Genomic DNA, 18,537 nt, shown 5'->3' with positions numbered 1-18,537 from the left:
TAAACAGTAGTGAGGGAGTCGTCGATTTATTGCACAGACTCGTTTTAATTTCAAAAAGGAATACGAATACATAATAATTTCGCGTAGGGTCAGCAAAAATGTCAGTGTGAAATTGGTTATTTGTATTATGATAAAAGCCGGTAAACGGGCAGATGGATCACCTGATGGTAAACAGCAAGCATAATTTCAAAAGATTCTAAATATACTAAGATTTGACTCAAGTCAACTACACAATTCTATTAGAAAGAGCACCAAACGCTATAAAGAGGAAGGAAAAATTATGCCACTCCCCGCGAAACAAACAAACAAACAATCAAATTTGCTAGGAACACCACATTTATTTATATTTAACTAAAAAACAAAGTAACATTAAAATAAAATTTCTGTTTAACTCTCCTCTCGTCACGTTTACGAAAAGTCCGCGTTGCAAACAAAAAAGTTTTTATTTAATAACCCCAGCAAATTGCGCGTTCACCCGACACTTATGTTGGGCCCCGAAAAATGGCGGCTGTTAACCTGCCTTCGTAAGCAGCTATTTTGTTTAAACGTGTGGTTACTAAAGTTAATTTCAATATCATTGCCAACAACCTAGAAGTAGCCACTACTGAACAAAGGCCTCTTCTCTCACGGAGAAGATTTGAGCTTTACCTACCACGCTTGCTCTAGGCGGGTTCGCGATTTTATACTTATAATTAGTAATTATAAGTCCAGGTTTCTTCACGATGTTTTCTAGCACCACAGTAAAGTCAATGTATTGATTATGAATAGGAAAGTAGAATTTGTGAAGTTGCTTTGTTAACATTTCTAATTATTCTGGTGTTGCATATGGCCATGAGCGGAGTTGATTTTATACCATCAGGTGATCCGTTGGTACATTGACTATTTAATTTTCACCCACAAAACTATTTAATTTTATTTATATACTTATAATCACACTTTCACTCTAAATTTATAAATGTGAGAGTTTCTTCTTTAGATGTTTTTCCGTCAATAACTTTGATACTGAACGGATTTTGATGAAATTTGGTAAACAGACAATGTATGAGATGGGTTTTGGGTGATAAGATACTTTTTATCCTACGGGAAATCAAGCTGCTGGCAGAAGCTAGTATACAAATAATTTCGTCGACTTTATGGCCTTAACTAGTATTCTGGTATCCGACCTCTCTTGCGGCAGAACAGACCCTCAATGTGAGGTGCCCTCGCAGCAAGAGGATAACAACACAACTTATATCTTTCTCTGACGCCATGTTAAACGGTTCTTATGAAGCTCCTTCAAGACCAGGCCTATAAAGGTAAAGACTGTAGGGTTGGCTGGGCAACTGACTGTCATGCAACGTGTATCGGGTCCGATTTCCACACGGAGCAACTCTTTGTGTGATCCACAAATTGTTGTTTCGGGTCTGGGTGTCATGTGTATGTGATCTTGTATGTTTGTAAACGCACCCACGATAGAGGAGAAAATCTTACGGCAAAGTTTTTTAATTACTTTGCCCGACCCAGGAAACGAACCCGAGACCTCTTGTTCGGTAGTCACACTTGCAACCACACGAGACAGTCACTCACAACACATATGCATTTATTAAAAAAAAAAAAAAAGTATTAATAAATTAAAATTAAGATTAAACTAATCTGCAGACGCTACGGCAACTAAAATCCCACCCAGCTCATAGTGGAATGTAAAAAGTGCCTGCCCCGACTCGACTCGACGATCCATGCGAATTATCTCAAATGAAGACATTATCCGGTTGAGGCGTGCGCTAACGCAGAGCGCGTTCGTACCGCCATCTACGGTTAAGGGCAAAGTTGAAGGCTCACGCTTTTTTTATTCCATTTTTAAATATTAAATAAGATTCTCGTATGCAAGTTTTGGGTGTATGTTTATGACCAATAATTAACGGTTGCAACTTTTCAATGTTTTTTTTTTGTATTTGGAACTCATAAATTATGTTGTAATGATAGGTACTTTAGTTTTTTTTTATGTGTGTAGTTTTTATATGAACTGTTTTGAATGAGTAAATAGATTTGTTCCTTTTGACATTTATAAATTTTGTATTGTTTTTTTTTTAGTTTTTAACACCTTTTTAGTTTATTTTGTTAAGATAACTGAAATCTCCGGAGCTGCGGACTACCGAGCGGGTTTACCGTGGATCCGGCTTGAAGGGCAGAAGTAGGAACGGGGTGGTTTTTAGTCAGTAAGAGTCTGACACCCCCTCTTGTTTTGCCCAAGGTGAGAACCTGTCATTGTCAGAAGTCTATGTATGATGTTTCCCCCTTAAAAAAAGATGACTGAACTCGTTCGTATATTCTGGTGAAAGATCGTTGATTACTTGAGTGGCGTGTAGTGTACACAGTTACAAGTAAGTGCCTGTTGTTCCTATGTATGTGAGATATAACTATTAAAGTAAATATGTTTAACAATGTCAGTAACAAGTTAACTGTCATGTCGTGGGATATTGTACAGTTTTAAAATGTTTACACAGAAATGTAATTTTACTAAATTTTGTGTTGACGTCTTTGTAATGACATAATTACACTCGTTCTTTGAGTGCACTTTTGAAGGCTGTACTTCAATCATTTCATATTGTTGTAAGTTAAAAATAAATCTCTAAATGTGTTGCTTAGCGCAAATCTCGAAAACAGCTGAACTGATAGCGTTAATTATTTTTCTATTGGATTTGTTATTATTAGGAGAAGGTTCACAAGTAAGAAATTTTTCCAGGCGGAACAAAGTTTAAGATGTCTATAAGCAAGATAATAAAACTAACTCACATACATCTTTATATTAAAACTGAACATTCAAAACCAACTTTTAAACCACAGAACCCCAAAATCACCGACAAACAAGACATCAAAGTAAAAATTAAGTAATAATATTTTCTTAAATTAACATGATTTTAATTTTACACCGCCAATCAAGGCGGTTACTGATTAGTGTGTAATCAAATCGCCAGATATGTGAGAATGGTGGCACGAACAACGTAATCATTGGGTTATTTAATCACCACTTGATTGGTGGTGATTGACCGGTTGTGATTAAGTTATTTTTGGATGGGTTTTTTATATATAGTGTTTGTTGTTTGCAACTTTGTGTTATTTCTGTAGTTTTGAAAGGATTTACTTTAAGATTTTGAACAACATTAACCCATGATTTAAGTTTTTCCACTATGTAGTGTAATGCCGACATAATTACCAATAATGGAACAGTTTTCTGTTTCTTTTCATAATTATTAACATTAACGTGTTAGAAGTAAATAAAAGTGATTGCCAAGTTTTTAGCAGGCATTTGAACAACAGCGATATAAAAAAAATGTTTTTGCATAATATAATATTTAGGAAACAGATACTTGTGTGAAATTGATGGCACAAACTACGTGATTATTGGGATATTTAATCACCATATGATTGGTAGTGATTGATCGGTTGTGATTAAATTATTTTCGAATGGGAAGTATTTGTTACATATTTTTTGTGTTGTGTGTTGTTTGCAACTTTATTCACGTTTTAACCCAATAAGCGCCGCCTTTAAAACATGATAGAGAAATAGAAGATAAAAATATATTCAACCAACACACATCTCTACAAAAAGTACATGAACGTAGAAATAAAATAAAAAAACATTCCCACTACTTCAGCAGTGGTATGGTAATTACCATCTGTTTTTAACTGCCCAGTAAATTAAATGCACACAAATAAGGAATAATAAAAACAATTTACCTTCTACCGGTCGGTGGTTTGAAAGTGTCTTTGTCGCGTGAAACCACAACACTGCACAATTGTTTAAAACCTAGCACTGAGTAGTGTTGTGAACATTTATTTATTAAATGCCCCAGGATTGTTTGAGTTATAAAATACTTCACAATAGGGTAGATGACAAATTAACATAAAATTTTAATATCCATCGTGTAGATTATTTTAAAACATTAGACACGTAAAACACAAACGGTGAAAAGTGGATGTAAATTGTACTGCCCTAATAAGGCACCTCTGCCAACCCATTTAGGGATAAAAGGCGTTACGATGCGACAACATTAGACACGTATTACGGGATTAAATACTTTTGAAGATAGCGATAAGCAAGAGTATAAGATTTGAAATATCGCGTTTTGTCACTTTCAGGTACGTTTTATACGTAGAAATGACGTATTTGTTTCCACCCATAAATTTTGATTTTGATTCGTTTTATTCAAGCATTGTTATCTTATGTGACAAAAAAAAAAAAAAATACGTGTCTAATATTTTTTCATAACCTAACTGACGGACTAAATAGATTTTTAATTTGCATACCCCGTCATCATCCCTTTTATTGCTATTTATTACTTGTAAAAGATTTATGGCCGTTTTAAAAAGGCTGTTTTTAAGTAGGAGTTAGTTGTTAAGGTGCTTTCTCACGCAAAGTTACTCCAAATTAAGGTGGTTCAGACACTACATAAAAATCTAGTTTGAAAGCATAAAGTATTGCATATAAAATATTGATTTATTTATGAATCCATGTGCGTCTCCAATTCCTCCCAGTTTTATTATATTTTAAGCCTTTAACTGCCATCAGAAAACTGTTGAAGGCAAATCCTCCACTGACGTCATTCACCAGTGACCTATGTGGCAACGTGTTAAACACGTGTGTTATGTATGGAAAATTCTATAGATATACATACACCAACCATTTACAAGCATTCTTCCAAATAAAAAAGAAAAAAAAACACCGCACACAGAACAAACGCAGTATCAAAATAAAACCAGCATAAAAGTTGCATCCGCAAATCACGGACTCGCCGGGACTTAATCCCGGTACTGCAAGAGAATCCCGTAGCTTCCCGGAATCCAGAACATTTGCCCGCACTAACCGCGGCCATAATAAAACTCATGTCATATAAAAATGTTATAATAAAGAGGACGCGCTTACTGAAACTGTAAGAGTATTCGTTATAAGGGGACGTTTAAGGGTGCATTTTGAACACTTTAATGGAGAATTCTCGTGAATTTATGAACAGCATATGTTTTCAGCGGTGAAGGTAACGTGTAATGTGGTAAGATTTTCATTCTTTTGTGGCGTATCACTATTTTACGAGTAATTTATAGTTATAATAAGTAACTAAAAATCACGGTTTACTTAAAAAAATGCTCTAATAGTTTCGAGTCAAAGAGGGACTCTTCATCATGAACAGCGTGCGAAGACGCGGCGACATCTTGTCAGTAGGCTGCGTGACGTCGCCGCGTCTTATTTTATATTATGTACCTACATGAAGTATTGTATGTATGTATTAATTATTATTATTTGATTTAGATGTTAATTAATGCTGGTTCAATATGTATCATAGCTTAAAACTATGACCAATTAATTATCAAAATCTTTCTGTTACAAGAGATTTGCATTGGATTTTTTAAAACATCTAGGTTTTCAAAGCAATTTATTTTCCAAATCGAGGACAAGCAATAAAAACTACTAACACTAATTACTGTCGCCATTAGCTACTAACAACGATTAAACCTAACTAAAAACACATTCTTCCTAACTACTATTTTAGGGCCTATCACTTGACATCACAGTCCAACAAAAACCGAACGACATACTAAGTCCTAAAAAGAAATTCCTAACGTATTTAACACTAAGATAAAACCTATCTAATGGCCTACAGAGGCCGCAATAAAGGACTGTTGATAGGACGTTAAGTCCCTTTTTGTGGACTACCCTTGAAAGTTAAAGGTTGTGAGCAAAAAATTCTAGTCGGCTATTTAGTAAGACTCGTTATGTGAAACAAAAGGGGGCGCCGCTTTCGCCACCTATCTGCTATCGAGTGATGTGCTTGGATTATAGTAAAGTTGGAATAGAATTACTAACTTATTTTTATTTTAGTTTTATGCTGTTATCACCTCTGGAGTCGCTGGGTAACTATGAGTAGCAACGATTATTTTTGATTAGGCGCTACACAAGTTCGTTTCCATCTTTATCCCATTCAATGAGACTTAATGAAGTAACTGTTTTTTAACACAAATCTGTAGAGTCATATTTCTGCACGAATCTGCTCGACCGGAGTGATAAACAAACGACGTGAAATAACGCTACTGACTAACTAAGTAGTAGGGCTTTTATCCATTAATGTACCTGAGTAAACCGTGATTTTTTAATTTACTTAGTCTGTCCCACGATAGTTATTACAAAATGTAATATAACAAAAAAAAATCACAATCATATCCACACGCGTAGAATCCAAGACACAATGTTTAACCCTAATGGCCGCCGCATAGTCGCCTTCTAAATATAGTCGTTAGCATTTATTCACATAATGACTTTATTATGAGCGTCCATCTTCCTACACTCCATCGTTAGAGGCCATGTTTCTCAATCTTTTCCTTTATTTCCTTGTAAGCACAAGGAAATTTGGGGAATTCTTTTAGTTATTGCCACTTATAGCCTTTGTTTGCAAATATATAGTAGTAGAATTAATAAAGTTTGGTAATAGGTTTAGCTTTTTTAGGTACATAATTCTGAACCGTTTTTTAACCGATTGCATATAAAGTTTCCATTGTGTGCGATTCACTCGCTTTTGGCTCTGAACTCGCTCTGAACCGAATTTGATGCGATTTCCAGGATAGTATTTTTCACAGTCAGTTAAAAGTATTCTTATACTGTAGATGTAACTTATTGGTCAATTCTTTCCAAAAAGATCTTATAAAATAAATTTCAGAACCACTGCATAGACTCGCCTACACATCACATGTCTGGCGAGAAATGTAACAAGTAACAACGTAGTTTTAAAATACCTTGTTTTTAGATACTAAACGGCTGGTATGCACGCAAAAGGCATTTTACTGAACTATTTTCATATTTCTATGCCTTCATTACTTGTCTGTCTAACATTAAATGGAACAAGAATTTGTATATTTTTGTTTTGAATGGCAGTAAGTCTAGAGACCAAATTTCAAGATAGATATTTCAAGTTAGGTCTTAAAAATTACAAACATTTGTCATTATTTTCAGGAGATTATGTTTAAAATAATAGACTCCAACGTCCTCTTTTTGAAGTCTGATAATAATTATATTAAAATCTCCTATACTAAAACACTTTTTTGAAAACCACGTCAACATTGGGTCGGTAAATCGTGAGAAAATCGCGCATAAACGTACATACAGGACAAACAGAGAACCTTCGTCTTTTTTGTTGTCTATTAAAAAATACAATGTTGTTATGAATCTGCATGTATGTATTTTTGTATGTCTGTAAATTTTACCACACCAGAAGAGAAACCGAAGTACATGGGGACACGATTTATATAAAAAAAGATCAAAAAAAAAACTTTGTCATAATTCGTTTCCCCACGATCACATTGACAGTTAACCTACTTTACACCAGATACGAGTAAATTATAAGCCTTTGTGTATGGGGTTAGGTTAACCAATGTATGGGAACTCAAAATGATATACCATACACAAAACACCTACCTAAATAGGCACCTAAGCATTCAAATTCTAACCACGTAGCGGTACAAAGCTTTAATCCTAACGGATTTACCTTAGTGTTGCCCAATCATGTCTTATTTAAGTGTTGCAAGGTGAAAAAAACAAAAAAGTACATAATTGCTTTATATCGACTGATCGGCCGGCTACACAGGTAATGATGGGTTGAAATAAAGCTGTGTGTACACGGTTGGAAGGTTATTTGTATTATTATGTGTTGCTGTTTAAATATGTTATTGGTCTAGTAAATGTAAATGCTGAGTAAATGGTTTTGGTTTGATTTTAGTTATTCGGGACCGTAATTATCTTAAGTAGTGCATTGTGTATACCTTAAGTATTAAAACTCCGTAAGTATTTATGAGTTAATGAGCGATTGTATCAACCTCTCCTAGATTTTAAGAAACCCCTAAACTAAGATAATGAATCACGCTCGAAGCAAGTCATTATATGATCCACAAATTGTTGTTCTAGGTCTGAGTGTTATTTGTATAGTTTGTGTGTAAACGCATGACACAAGAGAAAATTGTAGAATAAGGCAACATTTTTGGTCCGGAGCTGCGGACTACTTAGCGGGTTTATCGGAGCTCCGGCTCGATAAGCAGGAGTAGGAACGGGGGCGTTTTTAGTTAGTTAAGAGTCTGACACTCCCTCTCGTCTCACGTAAGGCGAGATAAGAAATTGGATGATTTTCCCCCTTAAAAAAATAGGCAACATATTTTCATAAAAAATAAAATAAAGAATTAACAGAATGATATTCTTATTGTATAAACACGATTTTGATCATTATTTTACAGAATATCTTCCCGACAATGTACACCATGCCTTACTCCAACCAGTCCAAGAGTACTCGTTCACCTTATACTATAATTTACGCTGCGCTCCTCAATCTTATTAGATTCTGATGAGATACATACAAATACATAATGTATACATAGCCTTAACTTGTTATTTTTTTCTCAGTAATATTTAATTTTAGATGATGTAGGTAGGTCTTATAATCTAGATTTTATTACTGGGTTTTTTGTTCATACAATGTTGTGAAGCCTTTATTTTTTACATGGTAACTGTAATACGAAGAGTGGAGAAGAGTTATATGTTTATTAATCTACTACTCAAAGTCAAGTCAAAGTCAAAATAATTTCATTCAAATAGACCGAGCAAGCACTTTTGAACGTCAAAGCAAATAGAACAATATTAAAAAAAACCGAAATATCTGTCTGTCGGTCAATCCTCAAGTGAAGCTATTTGCTCGTTCCCAAGATTCCTATGGGAAAGAACGAACCAGAAACTCTATAGGTTACTCTTTTTCAATCAGGTTCACAATACAATTCTTGGTTACATTGTTTTAAAAATGTATAATATTAGGTTTATTTTATATAATGTAACAAAATATCTTCTTTTAAACACACCTACATATGTAGGTAATATAAGTTAACTCATCTCACGAAAACATCGCAGCCTCCCATCAATTTACGTCAAGCAAGCGATTAAGTAACACATGCAAGTCTTATTTACTTAAATGGTAGATTTCAAACTGAGGCAATTATATACAGACACCAGCACATCAACATATCCTTCGTATATTCTATCCATTCTCATCTTTATAAGAGCAGGGATAAAGATGAAATTCGTTTGTGCTATCTGATGATGTGAGATGTGATAACTGGTAGTCGAGAGTTGTTTTACTATTCTACAATGTGTTTAATGTCTGTCTAGTTGCGTTCGTGGTGGTGATTGTGGATAATAGGGGTTTCGATTCCGTGGTGAGTCACATAACGAAACACAACGCAAGCGTTGTTTCACGCCAGTTTTCTGTGAGGCCGTGGTAACACTGCGGTCAAGCTGGTCCTCGAAGTATGGCTCCAATGATTATACTGGTTCACATATATTTAAATGACAATTTATTTATCATTTGACATAAGTCAACACAGATGACGACTATTACGAAATTTTACTAAAAAAAATATGTATTTTATAACACATACAACACATTATTCTTTACAAAAAGCTTATAATAGATACAAAAACCATTACCACTATATCATGACCCTCAAAAAAGGCATAAAACCTAATATATTGTCGCTTTGCTTTACGCATCAATAGTTCAATACGATAATTTTACTAAAAACACGTTAATTCAACTGTGACGGAGCTGATAGGGTGCCTAGCGACGCAAGTTGAGTCGATAAAGCTCAACACACAACGCGAAACAGTGACGAGGTTACTCGATGAATTTAAAATCGGTTCCCAAAAGGTTTTTGTATATTTAGAAAATATCAGTGACTATTTATTCAAAGATCTTTTAAGAAATGTATTTACTGTGAGTGTTGTAACTGATACATCAAGAATAATACCTTAATAACAATTCAACGGACCAGAAAGATAAACACAATAACAGACCTAATATTAAAGAAAGCAAAGTCCAAAATCAAATGAAGTGAATAAAGAGAAAACAGCAAAAATGTCTAATAAAACTTATAACGATTTGCTGGTAGAGACTTCTGAGCTGATAGGAGAAGCCACTCAAGCAGATGAAGCGCTTTATGAAGCGGGACCAGCTGATAGAAATACCCTTCTACCGATTCTTCTAGAACTGCGAGTGAGGTATACGATGTTGCTGAGTCGGCTGGATACAGTGTACGACCAGCTCTTGCAGCCACAAAAGCGAATGATTGTCAGAAGACTACTGGAGTCTTGTTTGGGAAGACTTATAGAGATAAAACATGATTTAGTGGAGATGCGGTTAACTGATCATACTTTTGATGATGATGAGGTATGTTTTAATTTTCAAATTATTTTGTAGATTCTCATATCGTGTCTATTTAGCTTGTTAATCCTTTTTGTTTTTTAGTACAGATGTTTGTTACTGATATTACAGCTGGATTTCAATAATTTAACAATTACTTATGTGTATTAATTAGATCGATACGATTTTTATTTGAAGAGTTCGTTTAGTGTTTCGGTTCCCTCAAAGTATTTGACAGTACCTACAATTAACAATTATATATGCAGTATGTAAAAAAAGTAATAAAACTTGTTTTTAAATTACTTTCAGGCTCTAGTCAAACTCCAAGTGACCCCAAATCAAGCTGAGCCATGTATACCACAATTTTTCATCCGTGAACGAGCAGAAGAGATTGAAAGTAGGCGACAGTTTGTACTTGACACACTGAGAAAGTTAGGCTATGAGCCTCCGAAGCCACAACCTCTAGTACTGACGGAACAGCAAGCTGTGATCATCATTCAAAGCCACGAAAGAGCTAGACAGGGAAGACTAAGGTAGGTGATATCATAAGAGTTAAAGATAATATAAGAGAAAAAAAGAGATTGATATATTTTTAATTAAGGGAAAGTAATTAAAAGATGCCAAGTTTAAATAGGAACGGTTTAATGTCCAACATGAAAGTAAAGAGAAAAATTAATGACATTATAGTTGACAGCTGAAAAAACGACAGCGCCACAGCGGCCACTTTAGGAACTAATCTAAATCATCAAACACACTATTTATGTTTAGAATTCCAACATTAATGATTGATGATTTTATTTACAGAGGTCAGTTTATGAAAGAAATTCGTCTGTTAAAAGAAAAAGGAAGAGATCAGAAAGGGGAGATGTCAGCATCTGCCGCTACTGCTATTCAGAAGGTCTGGCGTGGATTCTTAGCTAGAAGATTGACCAAACGTAGAAAAATAGAAGAACAGCTCTTAATTGGCATGGAACTGCCTCCTTATATGGAATCTGAAGCTCAGAGGAAAGCAGAAGAAGTATGTATTCGATTGTTAATAATAATTTTAAAATGAATTAGTTAACAGAAGAGTGTCTATTTAATTTTTAAACGTTCCAATATTAGTATTGGAGCGACAAACAAACATTTTAATTTCCTTTAATATTGTAATATTTGATTTGACGTTAAAAAATCGTCTTGTCCGTTTATTTGAAATATATAATATTGACTTTGACTTAGAACATAGATAGAGATTTAGTAAGAAGCTACTAGTCAAATTTGTATTCACTAGCTACAATATGTTGCAATTCTACTTTTTACAGGTCAAGGATTACCGACGTAAATTGCAATCCGAGAGAGAAAAAGAATATCAAGCAGCACTTGTATCAATTGAAGAAGATCTTCGAAACCAGCATGAGAAGAAGTTGAATGAACAAATAGGAGATGAACTGCGAAGGTGGATCAGGGAGTATTATGATAGAACTGGACGGTTCCCTGAAATGCCTTCCGAAGAAAGTGGGGGCAGCAGAGCTATGTACAGTCGAACTGGTAAATTGTTTATACATACAACATACATTATCGTCAAGCTTTTTATCCCCAAGGGATAGGCAGCGGTGTACGGTACGACACGTTACAATGTACACCCATTTTTCACCATTTGTGTTATAAGTCCCATGTGGGTGAGCCTATTGAGATATACTGTGAACAATTCCAGACTCCGTGCTCCTACTACTAGAAATTTTCGAAAAGCCTTAAGTAGCTCAGCAATACTTTGCCCGACCCGGGAATCGACCCCGAGACCCCTTGTCCAGCAGTCGCACTTGCGACTACTTAACCAATAACATAAATTTCCTTTGTCAATATTTGTTTTACAACGTAGGATAAAATTTGATACCTAAATATTTCAGGAACTGGTATGGATAGTGAAATAAGCAAGTCATCGCCTGTGTCTTCTAAAGAATCTAAGAGAAGTAAGGAAAGCAAAGACAAGAAGAATGGTAAAGGAGAAGAAAATGGTAAAAACGGGAAGGAAGATGCTGATGATCTTGACACTTACAAATGTGCTAGTTCAGCATTCTTGAAAGACATGACTGGTGCTAATGAGGAGTAAGTAAAATCAATATAATTCTAATTTAACCATATTTTATTGAGACGATAAGTGCAGGTAAATATTTACTTAGCATATCCTTGGGTTCACTCTCAATTTACAACTGAATACTTTGTTAACTCCAACATAATATATAAAACCTTGTTACCCTCAGATATGAAGATATATGGAAGTTCAAAGAAGACGCAGATAATCCTCATGAGAGATACTACAAGGACATGATAGAACGAGAGAAGATGGTCAAGATTGAACAAGAGATCAGGAACATCGTTGATGAATTGATGCGGAGTGAACTGGAATTGCTGCAAGCTGCTTACGACCGAGACAGAGCACAAAAAGGGAAGAAATCTAAGAAGCAACAGAAAAAGGTTAGTTTTGGCTTGTTGTTCCCATAATAATAGAGCAAAACTAGCAAACCCGGCGAACTCCCGTTTCACCACCTATGACTTTCCCTGTTTTCCTGCCTTTCTCTTGGATTTTACCTGAATTTTCTGCTATAAACCTCACCTTTCCAATGAATGCAAAGCCGTGGAAATCGATTCGTGCGTTCTGGAGTTATAGCGTCAGGAAGGAAAACCCGACTTATAAATATAAAAATATTATAGATTATACTAAAAAGCAGATCTTTTCTTCTGTAGGCTCGTCGTGGAGGAAAGAAGAGTAAAAAGAAGAAAGAGAAAGATTTAACACCCGATAGAACTACAGAGTCTTTGTTCGAAGAACTGGTATCCAACGGCATTATAAGACCATATCCTCTTGTTAAGATTAATGACTATATTGGAGAAAAGTGCTTTGTAGGAGCTAGCTATAGAGAGAGCGGTGTAGAGGCAACACCATGTTTGGGCGATGTTAGGCAGCTGGTAAAGGAGTATTGTATACTACCACTGGGATCCGAATTAGTGCGAAATAATGCTCCTCTAGTCAGATCCGTTCTTATAACAGGTAATTTTGATCAGTATAAACAGACAATATTTTATGTGAGTAAAATTTGTTAACATAGGAAGTAAGTAACGTTATTTTGAATTCAGGGCCAGCAAAATGTGGTAAAAAGATGTTAGTCCATTCAATTTGCAATGAAGTTGGAGCGATGCTTTTCGATTTAACACCAGCTAATATAGTGGGTAAATATCCTGGCAAGTCTGGGCTCATCATGTTAATTCACTTGGTGATGAAAGTGTCCAGACTTTTGCAACCTTCTGTAATTTGGATGGATGATGCTGAGAAACCGTTTGTGAAGAAAATTCCGAAAACTGACAAGACTGATCCGAAAAGGTTGAAGAAGGACTTAGTCAAAATTATTAAAGGTAAATATTTTTTATGGAATAGGGGGCAAACGAACAGACGGGTCACCTGATGGTAAGCGATCAGCGCCGTCCATGGACACTTGCAACACAGAGGAGTCGTAGGAAACACAAATTTGATTTCATTTTTCATAAGGTACTTTAGTTTCTTTTTCCAGTTCTAAAGGTATGCAGGATTTTGTACCAGACAAAAATATAAAACCTTAGTATAACCAACCACAGAAACCTCTTTCAATGTTATTACTTATATCTTATTTTGTAGGAATTTGTCCAGAAGATCGCGTCATATTCATTGGCACTTCAAGAGCTCCCTGGGATGCAGAACAAAAACTGCTATTCCAATGCTATCAGAAGATCATCCAAATACCAAGAGCTGATTATGGAAGTATTTCCATGATGTGGAGAACCAAGCTTCATAGGGCTGGAGCTTTAAATCCTAGATTGGATATATCTTGTTTGTCCAGAATTTCTGACTCCTATACATTAGGTAAAGTTTTAAGCTTATTTTTATACCTTTTTTTAAAGAAGGTTCATATCTGTCGTAAATACGTCGAGCATATCGTCGGTCGCACTAGTGTATCGTCGGTTGAGTGTTAACCATCGAATGTTTTTCTATACATTTGTCTATTCTGGCATAAAGCGTTCGATAATACGTGACGCATGTTCCGATATATTAATCATCCCTTATAGTCTTTCTTTTGAAAAAAGAGAAAATGAGAAATCATTTGTTCATTGTTTCACCATTTTAATCTAACAGGTTAAATGAAAAATAATGTATTTTTTTATCAGGCACTCTTTTGGAAGCTTTGGATGCTGTACTAACAACGAAAAGGCGTTTACAACTGCGTGTGCGTGTACTGACTGCTGCTGAAATAGCAGTTCAGCTTAGCACAAGGGAGCCAGTGTATGCTGAACATGTAAGTTGATTTATGAGACATCTGTTTTTGAATTCTATAATATCATATCAGCTATTAGCGCCACATTCAGAGTAATTTAATGGGTACTTAGCCCATTGCTTAGCAATTGTTTTAGGAACAAAATCGTTACTGTAAAACTGGGTGTATAGAATTCAAAGAGTGAATAGATACAGAAATGGGGAGAATAGATGTTACAACATTTCCCCAACATTTTACCGAATAGTTTAAGTACCGTACGGCAGAAATTCTCGTTGTAGTGAAAATAGGGCTTACGACACAAACTAGACCCAAATTCAATGTCTACCTCTGTATTGAGAATTTCAAAACTGAATATTCCAATGATACGTACCTATACCAAACCCAACCTTGTAACTGTTCAAGAATTCAATGGCAACAGTAGCCTTTACAAATCTTATACGTACAGGACGGTTGTATCGATATAATGTGAAAATTGATAATAATGATGAGGAATTATATTTTAAACAGGAAGCAGCAGCAGACTCCTGGTGGTACAAGACTCCAATGGAGAAGAGAAGACAGAAAGTGTTACAAAGGCTGGAAGAAGCGCAGGCTGAAGCTGAGAATGGCGGCTGAAAAAATATTTTACAATAATAATTGTTGTACACTCCTTCTGGCTTTGGTTAATAAGTTAATGGGTATATTTTAGGCTATATTTAGATTTTTAAGGATATTTTAGTATAAGTAAAAATATATAGTAAGTCTACATAAAAAAAATAGCAATTTAGTTTACAATAATATCGACGCTGGAAAGGCAAAATGTATTAAGCGCCACTTTGGTCGAAAATGAGTTATATATACCGTTGGAATCGCCTGATTTTTCTCTTTCGAATGGTCTATGTCACGCCTTAATTTGAGCACTTTGATGGCGGTTAATACACCGGTGATTTTAGACTTTTTCGTATATTTTTTTGTTTTAAATCCATTCATTTTTTTACTTTGGCTCATAAAGCGTACATGATAGTAACAAACTATTGATAAGTCATTTATACCTGCTTAAGTTTACAACTAGATTGGTTTTAAATCTCTTTACCTTTCCATTTTTCTAAAAAATAACGCAATAAAACATTTTACAGATTGGCAATTATTATAAAATCTAAACATAAGTCAATTTACTTGTAAATAAAATATATGTTTTTTGCGTTTAAAACATTTTACTTTTCTGCATGTTACAATTATTTGGACGTTAAAACAATTTTATCGAAAACATTTTATTACTAAAATGGTCGATAATACAATTTTACCTGAAGCTATTCTAATGTGTTTGTAGCACTTAAATTAATTTACCTAATGTAAAATTAATTGCATTTGTGAGTTAACCCTCCCAAAAAAGATTGATAAATACCAAACTATGGTGGTTAGACGGTAGTTCAAGACTGTCATTCACCGAGACCGCGGCTGTTAATCAGGGCCGAGAGCGTTGCGCGGGCGCTTCAGTCACCCATGCGCTGTCGACGAGGGAGTTCACGCTCGCTGTCACAATACACTGTTCGTAAATATGAGGAGTACCTTAGTTTGCAAACGTGTAATGCCAAAAAGAATTTACCAGATATTGATATAGAAGATGTTGAATATAGATATTTTTAATTTTCCAAAATGTGATTATTTTTTAATATTATATCGTCACGCTCTTTATCCCCGAAGGGATTGGCAGAGGTGCACATTATTGCACGTAACGCCACTGTATAATGTACATCCACTTTTCACAATTTATGTTGTAAGTCCCATGTAATAGGTGAGCCTATTGCCATACATCGGACACATTTCTAGATTCCATGCTATTACTGAGAAATTTTCGAAAAACCGAAAAAAGCCCAGCAATACTTCGCCCAACCCGGGAATTGCCCTTGCCCAGCAATCGCACTTGCAACCACTCGGCCAACGAGGATAACAGTCATAATTTAATATAACATTATTTTAATATAAGATTAAGTGAGATTATATTTTACACTTATAAGATGAATACTGATACAGAAGATGTTGATGAAGTTTTATGTTATCTATGTCTTGAATATGTTTCCAAAGTCTGATTATTTTTCATTTTGTATTTGATTAGTATAAGTCTAAGTACAAGTGTACCTATTAACTTGTGATATCTGATCTCTACTAGGTATACTTAAAAGTATTGCCTTTCCATGTTCCGTACCAAAATGGCAAAAAACGAAACCCTTATAGATTCTTCATGACTGTCTATCCAATAGTCCGTCCGTCCGTATGTCACAGCCATTTGTTTCCAAAACTGTTGGGCCTACATAGTTGAAACTTTGTAGGTTGATGTATTCTGGTAACCGCTATTTGGATTTCGAATAACAATTAATAAATTAAAAGGGGCACCCCATACATGGAACTGATTCAAAAAGTTTTAACCTATTCGTGATGGGTGTCTATCGATAGGACTTTAAAAAAGACATTAAGGTTCCTAAACAACTTTTCGTCAAAATCAATTGTTTGAAAGATAGACGTTTCCAAAGTGGAAAAATGAGTGTCCCCCCTCTAACATTTAAAATATGGGAGGGACAAAACTAAAAAAAAAAATATGCTGTAAATTTCATTTGAAACTTTCAAAGAAAATTGGTTTGAACGAGATATCATTATTACTTTTTCAGAAATAATACTAATAGAACTCGTCCGTGAACGGTGGCGGTGTGTCCTGCATGGGCTGAGCACCGCTAAGTCCTCAGGGATGTGGTCGGCGACGGCGACCTCTCGCGCCCGGCACTGGTTCAGGCCATGGTGCGGAGCGAGAGGGACTGGGATGCCGTCTCCTCTTTCTGCGAAGCAGTCATGCTAGCTCAGGAGGAGGCGGGGCGCGTGAGAGAACAAACCTCCTCACGCCCCAGCCGTCGCAAGAGACACTCTGGGCGTCGGGGATCGCGGGACGATCTCCGGCCACCGTAAGTACGGGTCTGCGGACGGCGAGCAAGGGTAGCTCGCCGTCCGACCAGAACCAGACCCGTGCGTGCGAAATGTATCCGTTCCAATATCGGATCATCTTGAGCTTCTGGGCGTAACTTTATCGCTTACACTAAACTTCGGCTCTTGTATAGAGTCGAAGGCGCATCTGGCTGGTAGAAAGTTGGGTATCCTCTGGTGGGTGAGACGGCACTTCACACCGAAACAACTGCTGAGCCTGTACCAAGCGCAGGTTCGGTCATGTATGGAGTACTGTTCTCACCTTTGGGACGGCTCGGCTAAATGCCAGATCAATGCGCTAGAAAACATCGAAAAGCGTACCAAGAAGCTCATCAATGATGATGCGCTTGTAGAGGCTCGGCTTCAAAGCCTTGAACACAGGCGCAAGGTTGCAAGCCTTTCCGTTTTTTACCAGATACATTTCGGAGAGTGTGCGGGGAATTGCACAACTTGATTCCCCCGAGTCCTTTCCATTATCGAACCACAAGACAATCGGCGAGGCGTCACCGTTTCATGGTAGATATCCCACCCACTCGCACGAAGCGCTTCACTCCAAACTTCCATGTGCGAACTGTTAGGGAGTGGGACTCTTTGCCGGAGTCTGTGTTTCCTGATGGGTATAACCTGGGTGTTTTCAAGGCCCGAGTGAATAGGTTGGTTATGGGCAGACGTGCTCCATCGTAGGCCGCGTCATCACTTACCACCAGGCAAGATAGCGGCTAAACGTCGACCCATCAAACGTAATAAAAAAGTGCATTTTCAAAAAACGCAAATATAACTTTCTCGTTCATACAAACACTATGTATAACGAAGTTATTTTATAAGTTTTATATTATGCCATCTACTTGCTGCTACGGAACCCCTCATGGGCGAGTCTGACTCGTACTTGGCCGGTTTTTTTAAGACTGATTGATCTCAGAAGTATGTGGTTTATAATTTTTCTTTATTTTACGATGAAAAGTCCTTTTAAATAATATTTTTGCGTTATTTAGTTTTACCCGTAACTTCCATTATTCATTAATATTGTGAGATAATACTTAAAGCCCAGCGAAAACTTTAGCTTAATGCAAGATAAGACATTTTAGTTTTCATGGTCTGAC

At 36.0% G+C, this 18,537-nt stretch overlaps 1 protein-coding gene across 1 annotated transcript; it reads left to right on the top strand.

The window, feature by feature from the left end:
• The first annotated feature begins 9,668 nt into the window (after positions 1–9,668).
• On the top strand, positions 9,669–15,105 carry LOC118275723 (dynein regulatory complex protein 11). The gene is made up of 11 exons (XM_050695256.1): positions 9,669–10,229; positions 10,512–10,735; positions 11,007–11,220; positions 11,504–11,729; positions 12,089–12,287; positions 12,443–12,656; positions 12,927–13,230; positions 13,317–13,592; positions 13,852–14,076; positions 14,379–14,506; positions 14,993–15,105. The coding sequence occupies exons 1-11, from the start codon at positions 9,918–9,920 to the stop codon at positions 15,098–15,100; spliced, it is 2,430 nt and encodes an 809-aa protein (XP_050551213.1). The 5' UTR covers positions 9,669–9,917; the 3' UTR covers positions 15,101–15,105.
• Positions 15,106–18,537: the final 3,432 nt, after the last annotated feature.

The sequence above is a fragment of the Spodoptera frugiperda genome, chromosome 8 (genome assembly GCF_023101765.2).
Source record: "Spodoptera frugiperda isolate SF20-4 chromosome 8, AGI-APGP_CSIRO_Sfru_2.0, whole genome shotgun sequence".
NCBI lineage: Eukaryota > Metazoa > Arthropoda > Insecta > Lepidoptera > Noctuidae > Spodoptera > Spodoptera frugiperda.
Note: the sequence above shows the minus strand (reverse complement) of the source record. Positions and strands in the feature narration are given on the sequence as shown.